The sequence below is a fragment of the Colletotrichum spaethianum genome, assembly GCF_022836535.1.
Source record: "Colletotrichum spaethianum MAFF 239500 DNA, contig09, whole genome shotgun sequence".
NCBI classification, from domain to species: domain Eukaryota; kingdom Fungi; phylum Ascomycota; class Sordariomycetes; order Glomerellales; family Glomerellaceae; genus Colletotrichum; species Colletotrichum spaethianum.
Window position 1 is genome coordinate 259,313 of NW_026054779.1, and position 17,865 is coordinate 277,177.

A 17,865-nucleotide genomic window follows, 5' to 3' on the forward strand; every position below is an offset into this window, starting at 1 on the left:
CATCGGCGCCGACATCTGCCTTCAAGTTAGCATGCCGGTACGTACCAAAACGGGAAAGAGACGGTTCACCTCCAATGGCATTGATAGGCGGGCCCCCTTGTTGTACTTGAGTAATGATACTCGACGCGCCGCCTGCGGTAGCCATCAGGAACGTGAAGGACTGGAGTGGACTAGGTCCCTCCGAGTATGCGGGTGGCGGTTCGGTGTCGTCGACTTTGCCGGAAGAGCCCCCTTTGGTGTCTCGAGGGAGCGCGCGCTTTGTCTCGGCGAGAGCCTGATCAAAGGAGGTCGAGGTCGAGGCGGATGACGATTGATCTGTAGAGAGACCGGAGGCTAGAGGCGCGTACGCTGGCGCAGCGAGAGATGATGCAGAAGCAGTGGCTCTTGAAACACTTGGGCGACTAGAATGTTCGGGATCGCAGACAGTCTCGGGAGAGCCGTATATGGAAGAAAAAGGCGGCGGCCGGGAAGTTGAGGCCTCGGAGGTAGGATACTGAGGAGGCGGTGACTGGGTCTGAGACTTGGATACTGGTGCTGCTTCGTTGTGTTGTTGATCTGCTTTCTTTTCAAGCTGGAGGGTCTGTTCTCCTTGGAGAGTGACTTTAAGCCGGGCGGATACGGGCTGCCCGTCCCTGACGTCTTGCGAACCTGGCAACGTGGTGGCGGTTTCGAGAGGGTATCAAAGGTCAGATCGTGGGCGGGATAGGGCAGAGTGGCAGATGGATTGGTTAATACACAGTCACAATTGCTCGCATCTGCTCGTGCTTTGTAATTGCGGGGAGACGCCGAAGCAAAGAGCCTGCCTCTTATCTGTACTGGCGATAGAAAACTTGCCGCACGGCGAAAATGGTGGTGGTACCCAGAAACACCGTGGTTGGCGAGGAAGAGCGGAACGAGGAGAAGCGCGCGACAGCCTGGTTCGGTTGCTAAGGGTGTGGAACGACGAGACGAAGGTCAGCTCGCAGGGAGGAGGGTGGAGGGGTCGGGAACTCTTTCGACCTAAACCAAACAAGTAGTGTTACTGAATGGGAGAATGATTGAAGGAGATTGGGAGTGAGGTCTGTCGGGGGCAGTTTGATGAGGTCGACAAGCATGGGATGGATGGCGGTTAGTACATGAATTGGGGGGGAAGCTGGTTCCACAATTACTCCCAGGCTCATATATCCGTTCCCTAACCAACCTGCCTTCCCGCAAGGGACTGTACCTTATCACCTGCGAGGCGTTGCACGCTACCTGCCAGTCCGCTAATTTGCCGAGGGGCCCAGTTAGTGCACGTCGGCGAGCTCAGGCAGTTGAGGTGCCTTGGCCTGGCTAATGTTTGCCTACTACTCGAGGCGCCTTACCTCATCACATATTACTAGTATCTGTCACCTGGGTGTATTACACAAGCTTCATAGACTTTTGCCTGATTTTAGCCTTTGCTATCCAAGCCCTCCTTCCAGTTTGACGCCAAGAAACGTCAATCTCATGCTCGGAAGACTAGACTAACATTGATATACACGGTGAAGGTTCGAGCGGTGCCATAAGTTCTTGTAGTGTGCCCAAAACAAGAGACGTAAAACCAGCTTCTGCCAGCCAATAAGCACCTTTATCGCCAGGTTTCATTGGCTCTAGCCGCCCATGGCACATACACATCCAATGGCAATAATACCCGTGGACTTCAACTACCTTTACGCAGTCATCATGCAATCTCTTGCTTCCAGCCGCATTGCTCCTTGGCATGTGCCTAAGTCACCGCGAATCGAAGCAAGATGAAAAACACTCTGCCAAAGGTGGCCTGAGTTGCAGTTCAGGGGACATTACATCAGAATCGATAGGCGTCCAGGTTTGTGGTTTCCCCATCACATCTTCAACAATAGTTCACATAAAGACGAAGAGCATAAGTAATCAAGCGACAACCCCAATCTGCTGCATCATCGTTCAACGCAGTGCTACTACCACAGGAGGCCAACCAAAACAATGTCGCAGTCACTTACTATCCTCGCCGAGAGCAAGCAAGTATTGCATGCCATGGACGCATCTCAAGCCCGAAAAAAATGGAATAAGCATGGCATCACCAGCGTTATCGCTTCAGCGAGTCAATGTGATTGCTCGGCACTTACTTTAGTTATCCTCGTCACTGCTATTGCCAAAAATTGCTCTGAAGACCTCGTCACTGGGTCGTGGGATCTCAACAGCGATTTTGTCCCTGGCCGTGGCTGCGCTGTCCGCTGACCTTGGCAAAGCTTCTGCAACTTCGGGGCTCGACAAATTACCCACTGCGTCTGTGCCCACCCCGGAAGAAGGCGGCTGCTTCGTTGCATCCACCCCGGCAGGCAGAGCATTGAGGAAACCGCGAGTCTCCGAAGAAGCGCTGGGGTATGAATCCGGCTGGACGTGGTCGGGTGGCCGCACATTGAAGCGCTTGCACAGCAACCTGGTCGGGAAGAAACCCTCTGTCAGCCTCGTCATACGCCCGTACATCCCCATCTTGGCTGCCTCTTCGGCCGGATCCGCTGGCTTGGATGGCTTGAGAATCTGCTGCACGCCTGAGTCCGAGCTAGATTCCAGACCTGCAGGCCCCTTGCTCTCTGTTGAAGCAGTCGTAAATCGAGTAGCCATGAATCCCGTCATGGGCCTGAACAGCTGCGCGCACCCATAAAATTCCGCAAGCTCCTTGACATAGTCATCATCCGTCATGCCTAAAGGCTTTACAGCAGAGAAGCCGCCGAACCCGGCCGCAGCCTGCAGGTAGAGCCGGTAACGTGCGCGCTTGGCTTCATCGTTTGCGTAAGGTCCGCCTGCGCCTGCTCCCCGACTCATTGCTGCAATGGCCGTCTCTTTAGCTAGGCTAGGTATGCTCTGCAGCCTGTCTTCCAGTCTCTGCTCGGATGATTTGCCATGCCCTAGCGGGACCTCGCCTTTAGCCGGGGGAAGGTTCGTTTTGCCAGAGGCCGCAGCTAGTCGCTCGCGAGAAGCAGCTGACATGTAGTCGAAAATCGATTTTCCGGGGAGGATGGATTCGCCTAGAACCGCCGCCCGAGTTCTTGGATCATGCTGAGCCGTCCTTGCAGCGTCCGCCGCCGACATGTACACCGTTTGCTGGTTGGTATCTACACGGCGTTTCGCTGAAGCCCAGCCCGGGGGGATAGCTGGGGGAGGATAGGGCGACGCTGATTGCCTGAACAGCCGAGAGTCTGATATGTGGCCGGCGACAAAGCCTTTCAGCGGCGGTTTTCCATCGTGACATTTCGCCTGTGTATGGTCCCTAGCTGGGCCGAGTTTAGAGATAAAGACTGGTTTGGCCCTCAGCGTTGGATTTGCCGACACAGTCGTAGCCGCTGGCTGCTTCTTCTTCTTCTTTGCTTTGTCGCCACCCAGGACTCGGTTATATGATATTCGAGGGCCCATTTCATATGGATCGTCCTCGTCAGAGCCAGTATCGTTCAAGACTCCAATGCCGAAGCCCGTACGTTGTGCTTGTCTCTGCTTCCTGCCAGGCATGCCTAGTGAAAGCCGAGGACCGCTGGCATAGTCATCCTCCTCCTCATCGACATCCACCCCCCCCGAGCCGGGCCGGTGCGTTCGACCGCCACCAGATCCGTAGAGTGATGATAGTCGAGCTTCCTCTTGGTATCCCAAGCCCCGGCGGTCAGCCTTGCGACAAAGTGCAATCATGTCGACGTCGTCCGGGGCAAATAGATGGGTTTCTTCGGGCTCAGTAGGCTGGTTATTAGTCGAGGGGCCCAGCCGCGCTTTCCTTCGTACTCTCGGCCCGATGCCTTGTCCATCCTTCCAGCCCATTTTCCGCAGAAGCTTGATACCCATGGTATCACCCTGGGTTCTTATCAAACCAGCCAGCCCATTAGGGTGGCGACCACCCAGGCCAGAAGCTCCCAGGGCGGCAAATGGATCAGTGGTTCGGATATCTTGAGCGGCAGCGGCGTCGGCAAGATCTTCTTCATCCATGTAATCTTCTGGCCGTTGATGCGCTGCATCCAGATTATTCTTCCGTCGGTTCGTGCGGCTCGATACGAAGGTAGACGGAGTCCAACCCTCCTTTGATCCGACAGTGTTGAAGTATCTAGACATCAGCATTAGCTCAATGAACGGTGCTGTCCACTGGTATACCAAGCGTGCCTGGGGATAGAGAAACTCACCCTGCACTCCATCCTCCGGTAAAAGCGCCATGAAGGCGTCGCCGGCCACGCTCGTCCCTCACCTCCTGCTTGTAAACGGGGACGTAGGAGCCATCGTCACGTACGTCTGGGTCCAAGGGGGGCAAAGGAGTGCCGAAAGCAACATGCACGGCGGCTTCATCGTACAGATCAGCCTTGAATGTCGCATGCGACCTTTTGCTGTGCGACATGGGGCTGACAGCGACAACCAGCGCACACTATCGCGGCTGCCGGCGGTTGAGAGACTGTGTCGCAGGTCAGCCAGAAGAAGTTTTGTTCGCGTTCGGTCGTAGTTTGAAGCGTCAAGGTACAAGGCTGCGACACCCCTCAAGCAAGAAACACTGAAAAGTGTAAAACAAAGATCCGCGGTTGGGACTCGGGGTTGAGAGGCTCGGAAGGTGGACGCGATGACCTGATGGACCGACGCAGCGACGCAGCATTATTTTGCTCTTATCTTATCAGACACCATGCCGACAAATAGACGTGGGCACGCGGGTATCCGGTGCTTTCTTCGCCCCAATGTACTTGCCTGAAGATACAGCAAGACTCAAGCCAACTAGTAGGGGGTCTGCTTCAGGCCAAATCAAGCCACACGGGCTAGCTGCTCTTTCGGCTGTCGGCCGTCGGTATGGATCGGGTGGTCTAGCCACTGCGTACTGGGTGATGATGAACTATTGTTATTGTATCGGATGTTAACATTTCAAGGGAGGGCCAAAATCTAGGGAACAGCTGATCAGAGTTCTATATCCAGGTACCTTACTCGTGGTCCCTCTGGTCCACATCCTCTTCCCTAGGGCCGTGATAATGATTCGGCACAGCGAAGTTGGCAATTTCCCACAGGTGCCCAACTCCACGCGATGCTCGTTTCCGAAAATAAGGCATAGACTTTTACCCCCTTGCCCCCGTACCTTGCTTTGGTGGGGTGAGGTCGGGCACCTCGGGGTCGACAGCCGAGGCTGATTCCAGTCGCGCTCATGGTGAAGACAAGACGCAGGTTGAGGTGGCCACTCGATACGATACCAGTTGTCGGTGCCTTAACCAGGTATGTACTTTGGAGTTGGCAAGACCGAACAGCTCTTAGTCTGTGCTGTCATGCTCGGGTCACAGTAGAAAGTCAGGTACTCATCCCCAGTGGCATTATCTTCCGCCCGTTTTCAATCTAGCAAGCGCCGATCAGACCCTAAGATGGTCGAACAAAGAGGGAACGGGCGAATTGTGCCACCAAACCACAGGCATCGATGCAGTTGCTAGAATACACTACACAGACTGGATTGGAGTGTGTGAGACGCTGTCAAAAGGCATCTTGACGTTAATGACAAACGGGAGCAAGTGGTTCGGTGTTGCTTCTGTCTTTCATCTATACAGAGAGAGTGTCCGTTAGGAACGTCAAGTCAGCGAGGGCGGGGTAGTACATGGATTTGTCGTCACTTCTGCTGCGCCGTGCTTTGCTGTGCCTTGGTTTTGATTCATGTTTGTGCTTTGGTCCTGCTCCGTCTTGTCGAGATGCATAAGCTACCCATTGAGGCAAGTTACTTGGCTACGATGTCTATTGGTAGATTCGCTATCGGTATGCTCTTGAAAACATTCTGGTCCAGTTGGTTGGCTTTTGTTTTCGTACTGTACCTTGATTGTATATACCCGCCTGCTTCCTGGTCCCCTCCATCATCGTCATATTATCTTTGGCCGGGTACGTAGTTACTATATGCTCTGCTGCCACCCTTTGCCTGAATTTGGCAGGGGCGTAGGACATCACGGAGTACGTGTGTACACAGACATATTCATTGTAAATTACGCACTGCGGACGATGGACACACGCATCCACACACACCCTCTCTCTCTTCCTCTCTCCCTCTCTCTCTCCGACAACGAACAAGGCCCATTCCCATCAAACAAAGACACAAAAAGACGACCTCCGGACTCGATACTTATTTTGCCTTGCATTGTCTTGTCTGGGGACAGATTGTTGCTCCGCTGCCCCTTCCGAACCCGAACTGAGGGTCTTGGCAATAGGGTGCGCGCACCCAAGCTTACGTTGTGTGCTGCTTCAGAACAGGCTGGACTGAGCAACTTGATAACTGAGCAGCCCCCAGAACACGACACACACGTACCTGGTTACGACGAGCTTTACAGGCATCGGACCTGCATTTTTTTTTTGCCTTCGATCCTTGCCTTACTATCGTCTTGTTTCTTTCTTTTAGTTATCTCGTCATCAGGGCACCTCCTCGCTGGGCAAAAGGGCAAGAGGAAGAACCACAGTGCCTTGACCGCCCGTACTTTGGACGTAGCGCTCGCCCTTCCTCCCTTTCTCGCTCGCTCGCTCTCCTTTCTGCCTTCGGCCTCCCCTCTCGGTTCTGCCAACCCCCGTCCCGTCCCATCTCCAGCGTGTCCTGACCGGTCTGTCCCCCGTCCTCGTTCCTCGCCAAAGCCAGACAGAGCCTGTGTCAGCCGCCAGCACACCCGCGAACCCTCGTAGTGTCGCATCCCCCTCTTCCTCCTGTTACTCCTCTCCTGTTCTTTGCTGCAATGACAACCACAATCCCGGCGAGCTCTGATTCCCTAGCGCATGCTCCTCTTCATCCGCCTCAATCTCAATCCCACTCTCAACCAACCGCCGCAGCGCGCTCTCTCTCTACCCGAACCCGGCCTCCTGTCTCCGCCTCTGGCCCTCCACAACGTGCCTCCTCCACATCCAATCACCACCATCACCATCACAGCAGAAGTCAACAACTTCAACACCGCTCCCACTCCCGACAATCCTCCTCTACAACTACCGCTGCCGCTACCGCCGCTGCCACCTCTGCTCGCCCCGTCCAAGAACTGCTTCCGCAACATGATTATGAAACTGCAAACCTAGCCTCTTACTCTAAGCGCTCCGCCCCTAGAGACCAACCGCCCTCGTCATCCCGCGCCGACGCCTCGCGTCCTCAGCGTCACGGCAGCACTAGATCGAATCACAATTCTCATCATCGCGCCCCCGAAATGCCTGCAAACACCGCCGTCGCCAACAATGCCGGCCCTGCTCCCGTGAGCAACCACGGTGCACCCGACCCTAGAAGCCCCGGCGCGACTTCAGCCTCGAAGCATACCAGCAAATCCCGTACTACTATCCCTACCCCGTCTGGAAAATGGATTCTGGGCAAGACAATCGGCGCTGGCAGTATGGGCAAAGTGAAGCTGGCCCGCAAGGAGGACACAGGCGAGCAGGTTCGTCCCCCCTCCCTCCCTACACTCTCCTCGCACTGGCCTCCTATTCATGCTGACCCTTGCGCCCTCTCAACTATAGGTCGCCTGCAAAATCATTCCTCGTGGTTCCACGGAGGATGGACACCAAACCAAAGCCGACAAGGAGAGGGCCGACCAGTCCAAGGAGATAAGGACTGCCCGAGAGGCCGCCATCGTTACTCTTCTCAGCCACCCCAACATATGCGGCATGCGAGACGTCGTACGTACCAATTACCATTGGTACATGCTCTGTGAATACGTCAATGGTGGACAGATGCTCGACTACATTATTTCCCATGGCAAGCTGAAGGAGAAGCAAGCCCGGAAATTCAGTCGCCAGATCGCTAGCGCCCTCGATTACTGCCATCGCAACAGCATCGTCCACCGCGATCTCAAGATCGAGAACATCCTCATCAGCAAGAACGGAGACATCAAAATCATCGACTTTGGTTTGAGCAATCTCTTCGCCCCTCGCGGTCACCTTAAAACTTTCTGTGGTAGTCTGTACTTCGCTGCCCCTGAACTTCTTCAGGCCAGGGCTTACACGGGCCCCGAAGTTGACGTGTGGAGTTTTGGTATCGTTCTCTACGTTCTAGTCTGCGGGAAAGTCCCATTCGATGATCAGAGTATGCCTGCCCTGCACGCCAAGATCAAGAAGGGGCTAGTCGACTACCCGAGTTGGTTGTCAAGCGGTAAGTTCCCTAGCTTGTGGTAACCACTGAACCGTTCTCTAACATGCCATAGAATGCAAGCACCTACTCTCTCGAATGCTCGTTACCGACCCCAAACAACGTGCCACGATGCAGGAAGTCATGAGCCACCCATGGATGACCAAAGGATACAGTGGCCCGCCCGACAACGGATTGCCGCCTCGAGAGCCGCTTACTCTTCCACTAGACTCTGACGTAGTCAACGCCATGACCGGGTTTAACTTTGGCTCTCCAGACGCCATCAGAGCTCAGTTGACGCGAACGATTGAATCAGAGGAGTATCAGCGTGCAGTAAAACTTTACCAGCGTGAAAAGGAGCTCCCTCAGCCGACCAGAGACGTTGAAAGGAAGCGTGGCTTCGGCTTTGACTTTTACAAGCGGAGGAACTCGGGTAACAGTCGTGATACGCTGACAGCGCCAAGTTCCGAGGCTTTGCAGCTTGGCAACGACCCTCTCAACGCGTTCAGCCCTTTAGTTTCGATTTACTACCTGGTGCGGGAGAAACAAGACCGTGATCACCTTGAGAAGAACCCAGGTGTTCCGAATGCTCCCAAGGAGAAGCCAGCGGTTCCCGAAATTACGCCGCCACAAGAGGCTCACACAAATTCATCAGCCTACGAGATGCCTGGTGAGAGGGCCACTGGGGGACGCTCTCGTCCTCGCGCCAGAACTCACGGGGAAGATGAGGCCCCGGATGCGGTCAAAAACTCTCAGCTATCACCGACAACACCTCTTTCGCCAGAGATACCCCCCGAACCACTCCCCAAGAAGGAAAGCACCGCAGCCGGCATCCTTCGACGATTCAGCACTCGAAGACGCAGAGACCCGGAAAGGCTAGATAGGGACCGGTCTCACCCTCCGGTTGTTCAAGTTCACTCTCCGTCGGAGGTACCTCCCGCTCCAGTGCCCGCAAGAGCTTCAGTATCCGGCGTGGCAGACGGGAACGTGAAGAACCCGATCCTCTCCCGCTGCGCTCTGGCAGTAGCCAGCCGCAGCACAGTGACCTCCTCAGTCCTCCCTTGTCTGCTGGGGGTCAGTCATCGCGCCGCAAGGGTCTGGGCCGATCTACCAGCGTCAATTCCGCAGACTTGCGTCGCCGTGGATCCACCCGGGCTCTGAAGGAACCACCACCAACAAGTGGGTCAGATCAGTCAACAACCATGGACAGACCGCAGCCTGCCCCGAGAGAGAGCCAGCAAACACGAGCAGCCTCCATGCGAGCCAAGTCTCTTGGCCACGCCAGGCGCGAGAGCATTCAGCAGCGAAGACTTCGCCGGGAGGAGGCAAGAGAGGCAAATGTCCCTGAAGAGACGGACCAGGAGCATGAGCAAGGCGACCAGAGTGGTGTCTCTACCGACCGGCTTGACAGTTCCGACCTAGCCAAGCCCGTCTTTCTTAAGGGCCTGTTCAGTGTCTCAACAACATCGACCAAAAATGTGACAGAAATCCGGGCAGATATCAAACGGGTGCTTAAGGGTCTTGGAGTTGACTACACCGAGATCAAGGGCGGCTTTCTGTGCAAGCACACACCCAGCATCGATCTCAAGAAAGTGCAGGATTCGCCCGGCAGTCCTGGACAAGCGCCATCAGGGCACAGGAGACGCTTCAGCTTTGGAGCTATCCGGAGCGGCGACCGAGAGAGAGAAGACCTGCGCGAGACTGAGAGAGGTCCTAGCACGCCGCGTGGCACTGGTAGAAATGGGGCCGATCAGAGTTACTCTAACTCAGACGTCTCAGTCGATAGTGTCTCGCGGGAGGCTGGAGGATCATCTCGAAGAGTCCCGGGTGAGACGAGCACACATGTCCAAAGCGACCTCGGCGGAAGTATGGTTTTGGAGTTCGAAATTTTCATCGTCAAGGTTCCGCTGCTCTCCCTTCATGGGATTCAATTCAAACGGCTGGTGGGAAACACGTGGCAGTACAAGAACATGGCCGATCAGGTTTTGAGGGAGCTTCGCCTATAGTCAAACACATGACGAGAAGGAGACGCGGGCGACTGGCCACGGAATGGCCCGGAGTCGGGCAGCAGACTTGGGCGGGCTAGGGCGAGACAAGGATTTTGACGGAATCCATTCTCATCATATGGCCTATTCTAGCCTTGATTTATTTTCTTTTGTCATTGGCCGGTAGCACCGTATTAGTTGATAACCCAGCTACCGTGACTAGCAGCTTGGGTATTGTTTGAATAGGCGCTCATACAGGCGAATCACCGCGATGCTGTGAAAAGCACTAATTCAGGGTTGTGTTTACGAAGAGTCAAGATTTCGGGCACCAGTTATAAAGAAGCCAAGCCGTGATGTGAGTCTCGAGGTCGTTCAATGATTTATTCTCGTCATGCTGTCGTGGAGAGTGGAAGCCGCCAACTGAAGTGTGGTGAGGCCCAGGCTGGCGCATATCTCAGCAAATTGGCCGTCTTGAGTTGAGCCGCACAGGGCGACAAGGCAGTTCCAAGACCCACATGCGAAGCCCCGACGGCGGTTCTGTAGGCCCGGGCCACAGATATTGCGTACCTGGGCTATGGTCCTGTAGGCGTCCCTGAGTCGGTGCCGTGTGCCCATCCCTTCAACCGCCGTTGCAACGAGGCCGGAACCCTTCCATTATGTAATCCGCTACTAGCCCGTGCGCTATTACCTTACAGCCCGTGTGCATTCCACCCTCTATACCTCGCCTTGTCTGGCCTTGCCTCTCTACCTTGCCTAGTTCCACCTTCAACCTTCCCTGGTTTACTGTGTGCTTCACGCAACCTCGAGCCCGAACACGCACTTGCCTCCTCGCCTACGCAGCTGTCCTAAAAGGCTTGAAGACGCGCCGCTGCAAACCGCAATCTTGCGCCTTCGTTTGCAATCTCCTATTCCCTGACACCCAACGAACCAGCTTGCGCGCGCAGACACTCGAAGCCCGCACGCACCCCCGCGAAACTGACCCTGCCAGTTCGCTGCCCACCGCACATCGACACCTCCGTACTTCACCTGCGACCCGTCATTGGCAAGCCTGTCGACCGATACGCTACAATTTGAAAGTTTGGAAACAACAGATAACGAAAAGAAGTCTTCTGTCCACGGACAACTTCGGAGCGTTTCATCCTCCAGTACCACTCTGGACTTCTTCCACAACAGCATCTTCTGTCAAGCGTACCGATCTGGGCCTTCAAGATGATGCCGGCACAGCACGTTTACGGACACCACCAATTCAATCCACAAGCCGACTCGGCATGGATGCATCAACAATCGAATCAACATCACCATGCCCAGCAAGCCGCTGCTGCCGCCGCTTCTGCCGCTCAGCAGCAACAGCAGCAGCAGCAGCAACAGCAGCAGCAACAGCAACAGCAGCAGCAGCAGCAGCAACAACAGCAACAGCAGCAGCACTACAACCGTCTTGCTGGAGGTCACTCTACCGTCCCTTCCCTTGGCAATGCACATGCTCCGGATGGAGCGCACGACAACATTTCTGAGGACAACCGAAGAACCATGGCCTACATAGCCGACCTCTTGAACGAGAGCACTCGTGAGGCTGCTCTTCTGGAGCTTAGTAAGAAGAGAGAGCAAGTTCCTGAGCTGGCATTGATTCTGTGGCATTCATTTGGTAAGCTTGCGCGCTTGAATCTCAATGTATGGACAAGTCATCTAACGACAAGCTCAGGAGTCATGACCTCGTTGCTGCAGGAAATCATATCGGTTTACACCCTCCTAAATCCTTCCCAGCTTACGGCTGCTGCATCCAACAGGGTATGCAACGCGCTGGCCCTTCTTCAGTGCGTCGCATCTCACAACGACACGCGCACGCTATTTTTGAATGGTATGATGGCCCGTACTAATTCTATGATATTCCTCTTTGTTCATGCGCTCACACGTGTCTAGCTCACATCCCCCTCTTTCTCTATCCGTTCCTCAATACGACGTCGAAATCGAGGCCGTTCGAGTACTTACGCCTGACATCGTTGGGCGTTATCGGCGCTCTTGTCAAGAATGACTCGTCCGAGGTTATCAACTTCCTCCTGACCACCGAAATCATCCCTCTTTGCCTTCGTATTATGGAGACAGGCTCCGAGTTGAGTAAGACTGTGGCAATCTTCATCGTGCAGAAGATTCTCCTGGACGACAACGGCCTGAACTATATTTGCGCTACCTACGAACGCTTTTACGCTGTGGGAACTGTCCTCAGCAACATGGTCGCTCAGCTCGTTGAGCAGCAGACGGCGCGTCTGCTCAAGCATGTCGTTAGGTGCTTCCTTCGGTATGTTGCACATTGTTCCACTCACATTCCTGCCTGATAGTCATGGCCCGCAGCTAACAGGCAGGCATCGCACAGGTTAAGCGACAATGCTCGCGCACGCGAAGCTCTTCGTCAATGCCTCCCAGAGCCTCTTCGTGATGCAACCTTTTCCTCCGTGCTTCGGGACGACGCGGCAACGAAGAGATGTCTGGCCCAACTTCTCATAAATCTTTCGGACAATGTCGTCGAACCGACCCAAGGGGGACACCCCGGCCTTTGAGGCCAAGCATACTTGACATATTGTAACGTTTTCAGGCCAACATAGACTCATGCATAACACGGCGACTCGGAGGTCAGTGATTTCATCGGAAAACGCAAAAGCGTCGTGGACGCATTGATACCCGCTTCCTTTGCCCCGACTTGGGGCCTATCAGGTTGATCTGGAATGCATCTTCGACTCGCGGTCTTTCTTTCTCTCTTTATTAGTAGCATCGAAACGGACGGGGCAAAAAGCAAGGGTTTATTTCGTTTTTTTTACCGTTGGGGGCTGGCGATGGGGGGTATGTCATTTGATTATACGGTAAGGAGCAGTCGGACTGGAAATGGCGCCGGGGGCAGTGGATGAGCGTCTCGGGCTCTTTTAACACGATCCTGGACTATCTAGTGTTGGTATCGCCTCACGTCCGGCAGTGAAAGTGGCAGTACTGGCTTTGCTCGAGTGGCCTAAATATGCGAACTGTCTTTTTCTGGCAGCAGGTTTAAGGGAGTACGGGAACCTGGTGGCTATTGTTCGGACTCAGCTTCTACATGTATGTATATTCAGGCTCAAATCCAAATGTCCAAATTGTTTCAACTCGTTCGATCAATCCTCTTCCGATCCCCTTTATCCTCTCTCTCGGATGTCATGCTCAATTAGCCTTGACGAAGTCTGCAGAAGCATGCCACACATCCGTCATTTTGCGTATGTTCATCAAACCTTCGCCTTGGTCAGCGTAACCGAATCTGCTCCCTCCCTTTTTGCTGTCATTTGATCAGGTATCTGTTTCTGCGTTTCTGCATGCCAGCAGAAGCAACTGCCGCTATAGAGATAGTGCCCGTTCTCTTTTGACAAGCCAGAGTCAGTGAACATATCGTCTTTGTTGATGTGGACGAAGGAGAATGCAATCACTCATTTACGATACTAACGATTTGATGAGTCATGCCCGTCAAGTGCATATGCGACTTTTGGGGCCACGACTGTAATGGCAGGCGAGGCTTAAAGAGCTGCCGTTGGTGCTAGGACGAGGACGTGTGCAGGCAAGGTGGTCAGCACTCATTGACTGTTAATATTTCGCCCTTGCAGTAGTCTACTTGACTATACCAAGAGAAAAGGCGAAGCTCAGGCCCAAGCCCAAACTGAGCACATCACGGTAGACCGCATGAAAAAGGCCAGAATGACCAGCCAAGGAAGGGACTGAGGGGACTTAATGTTTGGAAAGTCCATGCGCTAGAGGTTGTGATTCAACAGTTTACATATCCAACAGGCCATTCGACATGTTTAGGGTGTCGAACGGCATACAGTCATGAGAAGCTCCTCGCAGCCAGGGCTATAAGATACTATCTTCGTGTTTCGTCGACAGGGGGCTTGGAACCTCAAGACCTAGGGTGGAGAGGAATCATTACAACTATGGTCGATTCCAGACTGTTCAGATTGTTCCAATCATTGTCCTGCGTCTTCGTTCTTGCCGCTGGTGGTGTTCGGGTCGGCTGGGGTTGAACCAGGTAATACCGTAGAAGCATTGCTGGTAATCCAGCTACCTTGGGTAGAAATCGAGGAAAATGCAAGAATTGGTGCGAGCCAGAAAGCTGATTGACACCACTAAGCACTGATCTGTACCGGTCTTCAGTAGCTGCCGCTGGAACTTGACACGAAACTCCAAATGTCTGCATCACCATGGGTGATTGCTTGCCTGTTGAACCCTTCGACCACGAGGACTGTCTAACGGCCACCTCCTCTTGTATTTGTCTCTTTGGGGGGCAAGGGTGCTCATGTACAGCTAATAATCCTGTATTGTTCTCTGTCGTGTTGATAACCGCAGTTCCCTTCGACCACGCATCACCTATTTTGGCCTGGAATTCGCAGTATTCAGTACTATTTATGCAACCGGATCTCCCTTTTTATGACGGTAACACGTTAATTCTATAGAATTTGGTACGCTATGAACAGCGAGAGGAGGCAAGAATACTCATCAAACCAATAATGCCCACAGTTTCGTTGCTCGAATAACTCAAGGCTACCCCCAAACTTGTATTGTTGTATACAAGTAACAATGTTCTGATCGGGAGACAGACGCGCCATTCCAGAATGGCACGCAAGTGGGGAAAAACAGAGACAGCTCTTGTACAGCTTCGCCGAGAAAATTACCAGCAATGTATCTATAAAGGGTCAAACCTAGGACCGTCACTAATGAGTGCTGTCAAGATGTGTTCATCCAATACTATTGGAGAATTGGCTAGTGACGTTGGTTGTCCTCCGTCAATGTATCTGTAGCTAGCAGGTATGAAACATATTCAGGGAATCTACATACTCAATCGTTGAGGTGTTCCATATCTTGGATATCGAGCGATGAGATGACCGCTACCGTGGCCGCACCGGGGCTGGTGGAACGAAACCCCAATTAACAACTGAGAATAAGACCACTGTACTCCGCATATTGCAGAGCATGAGACGAAGATCACCGAGCCTCTCCCATTGCTAGGAGGATGAAGAGACCCCGCCAGGGTATCGTTCTGAATGTAATTGCCGATCCGCAGAGGATGGAACTCTTCTCCAGGAGAACACATGTAGAGATCCGGCAGCCTTACGGCCCAATGTCTTCCCAGTAGAGTTCTGAGGGACACGAAGTTGCCAGGCTTAAGCAACAGGGCACCGGCACGACCAATCCTATGTGTCTGGACCATGGGCCGCGCCTCTTGAGACGACTGTGATCGTACCTATTTCTACGAGCTGCACTACAATACTACAGGCGAAAGAAGCAGGAAGAGTGCGGTGCAGCATTTCCTCCAAGCAGAGCCCAAGAAGCGCAATCCAAGGTGCCTAAAGCATAAGGAAAGGAGACCCGCATCAATATCGGACATGGCAGCCGTCGATTCGCCTAGACACGTTGATAAACGCACAGCTTTACCCCGGCGATGCCTTCATCTGGCCTTGCCGAGAATTATATACCGCGCCGGTGTGAAATGCTTGGCCCTTCATCACCTCTATCAGTGTCATGCCACCACACTGATGCCACCACACTGCAAGCAAGACGTCCATTAGACCTGTCCCCAAAACATAAGATCGAAAGGCCGCAAGACTTTACGCTAGCCAGTAGAGCCGCACTGCCACTGCCCAGATTGCCCCGGGACAGCACCCCAAGAGCTCAGCATTATGGATGATGGAGGCCGCAGACGGTACTGGAAACATATCAGGCGAAGCTTGATGACATAACCGCCAATCAACAGGCGCGCTGGATTGTTTCTCGTGCTTGATAATGCAACCCTTGGCAAGGATAGGCGGAGGATGCACGACAAGCGAAGAGTGTGTGGAGTATAGGGGGTTCGGGATCCTTTGCAAGGCATGCTCCTATTGGAGACGAGTACGACGATGCAAGCAGAGCCGTTAGGAGAGCCGATCATCTTCGTTGTCTCTGGGTCTTATAGCCCCGTCGAGAACAGCTTGTGGGACATGCCCCACGCGAAGCTTAACCGGGAGAGTACCGCAATGGGAATATTGGGGCATACCTTGAACAGGAATGGAAAGAAGCCGGGCGAACTGTTGGTACTCAAGAATCAGAACTTACTCCCTAGCAGCAAGCAGTAGGGCTGCCGTTGAAAGCTTGCCAACCCGGCCCTAGAATACACTACCAATCGTGCATCAGAGCTTGCCGCCCATTGCCGCGCACCTAACTTGGCTCCCTTGCTGACGAGCTCATCAGCATTCGTCTCCGAGACCAGGCAGCCGAGACGAATTTGTCATTTGCCCACGGGATCGATGCAAACGGGGCCGCGTTTGTCCGCCACTCTGGTCAAACGGGAGCGAAGATGGGGTACGGGTTTGAGGATGGCGATGGGGATGGTAGTTAGCATTGTCGTATTTGGAGCCCAAAAGCGACGGCCCATGAAAGCGTAATACAAAGACGAGAAGAAGGTGACCGCAAAGACACCTTACCAGCCCTACGGGCTCGCAAAATCCTATGGCAAGAGCTGCGACGGAACCGTTCCCGTCCCATACTGTCCAAATGCCATAGAGGACTCCCCTGTGCCATGCTTTCAATCTTCATGTGTCTGCCTAATCTCAGCAAGGCATGGCAGCCATCGGATTGAAAGTTGACAAGTGCGACGCAATGCAACGCAGGACAGACATAATTTGAAAGCACATAGACCAATGAAAGTGTAGAGAGTGTGAATGCCTGTTTTGGATGAACGGAATAGACGGAAGGATGGATGGCTTGATAAATTGGTTGTCGGAGGTGGTGGGACTTAGATGTGTTGACTGTCGAAGTTGGTCTGGAGGACGTCGGATGTAACGGGGAGGGGGAGGGGGCTGAGACGGGGTAGTGTACGCTAGGCCACAAACAGACACCGTTTGGATGGTTACACAAAACGGGCCAGGCTTAGGTGTCTCTTCTGTAGCCGCAGGTGCAGGTGAGGACAACTGGCGCAGAGCGCAGAGAGGTAAATCTCGAGGCGTGGGCTTTGCACCCCTGTCTTCCGCCTTTTCCTCACCAAAGCGCAGCTGGCCACACCCAAAACTGGCGGTGGCCTTACGACATAGCGAGCACAAGACGGACGCACGTTGATTGGACTGCACGTCGTCAGGCCAGGCCGGGCGTGACGAGTTGACTGCAGACGTACCTCAGGTTCACCATCTTGGCCTCATTTACACACACACACACACACACACACACATACGAGCGCGCGCGGAGAAAGATTCTCTCTTGCACGCGGTACTCCCTCGAAGTTGCATTTTGCCCCAAGATAACCAAAAGGAGTCACACTTGTCCGCTGAAAATGTGATGGTGCGATTAGGCCCTTTTCGCTGACGCTCCGTTTGGCCTATTATTCATAATGGGAGAAGCGTGTGTCCTTATGCCCGTCTCGACGTCTGTCTCCCCATCTCGTTGAGCTACCAACGCCTCAACCCCAGGGTTGATATGGCAAACGAAAACATCCATTATAGGCCAACGATCGCAACCGCGCACCGATAAAGACGCGGAGAAAAATCCAGATGCAAACTCGACATGATGAAAACCTGGAACGCATTCGCGTTCATTGTCGTACATTGACATACGACTCCGACTGCACTACTGGCGCGACCAACCTGCGCAGCCCGCACTAGCGGCCGATAAATTGCGATCGGGGGCCATGAACAACAAACGATGAGCGATAGCCCTACACACGGGCACGAGCCCCTCGGCCTGTCTTGCCAGCAGAGTACCGCCCACTGAAAGACACTTGGCCATGTACCTCGAGTAGCGAAAAGGCGGCTGGTCTCCAGAGCGGCTTCCTTTGCCTCGCTGTTGTTTCGGATTGACCCCTAC

General features: G+C 53.8%; 3 protein-coding genes across 3 annotated transcripts; 2 read left to right on the forward strand and 1 right to left on the reverse strand.

Moving 5' to 3' along the window:
• Nucleotides 1-2,103: 2,103 nt before the first annotated feature.
• ColSpa_04292 (G patch domain-containing protein 1) lies at nt 2,104-4,348 on the reverse strand (the record flags this gene model as incomplete). The annotated part of the gene is made up of 2 exons (XM_049270504.1): nt 2,104-4,063; nt 4,140-4,348. The coding sequence occupies 2 exons, from the start codon at nt 4,346-4,348 to the stop codon at nt 2,104-2,106; spliced, it is 2,169 nt and encodes a 722-aa protein (XP_049126461.1).
• A 2,372-nt stretch (nt 4,349-6,720) lies between these two features.
• On the forward strand, nt 6,721-7,011 carry ColSpa_04293 (uncharacterized protein; the record flags this gene model as incomplete). Its single annotated transcript, XM_049270505.1, has 1 exon — nt 6,721-7,011. The coding sequence occupies one exon, from the start codon at nt 6,721-6,723 to the stop codon at nt 7,009-7,011; it is 291 nt and encodes a 96-aa protein (XP_049126462.1).
• Nucleotides 7,012-11,241: 4,230 nt separating this feature from the next.
• Nucleotides 11,242-12,584, forward strand: ColSpa_04294 (cell differentiation protein rcd1; the record flags this gene model as incomplete). The annotated part of the gene is made up of 4 exons (XM_049270506.1): nt 11,242-11,674; nt 11,794-11,817; nt 11,950-12,325; nt 12,401-12,584. The coding sequence occupies 4 exons, from the start codon at nt 11,242-11,244 to the stop codon at nt 12,582-12,584; spliced, it is 1,017 nt and encodes a 338-aa protein (XP_049126463.1).
• Between the last annotated feature and the right edge of the window lie 5,281 nt (nt 12,585-17,865).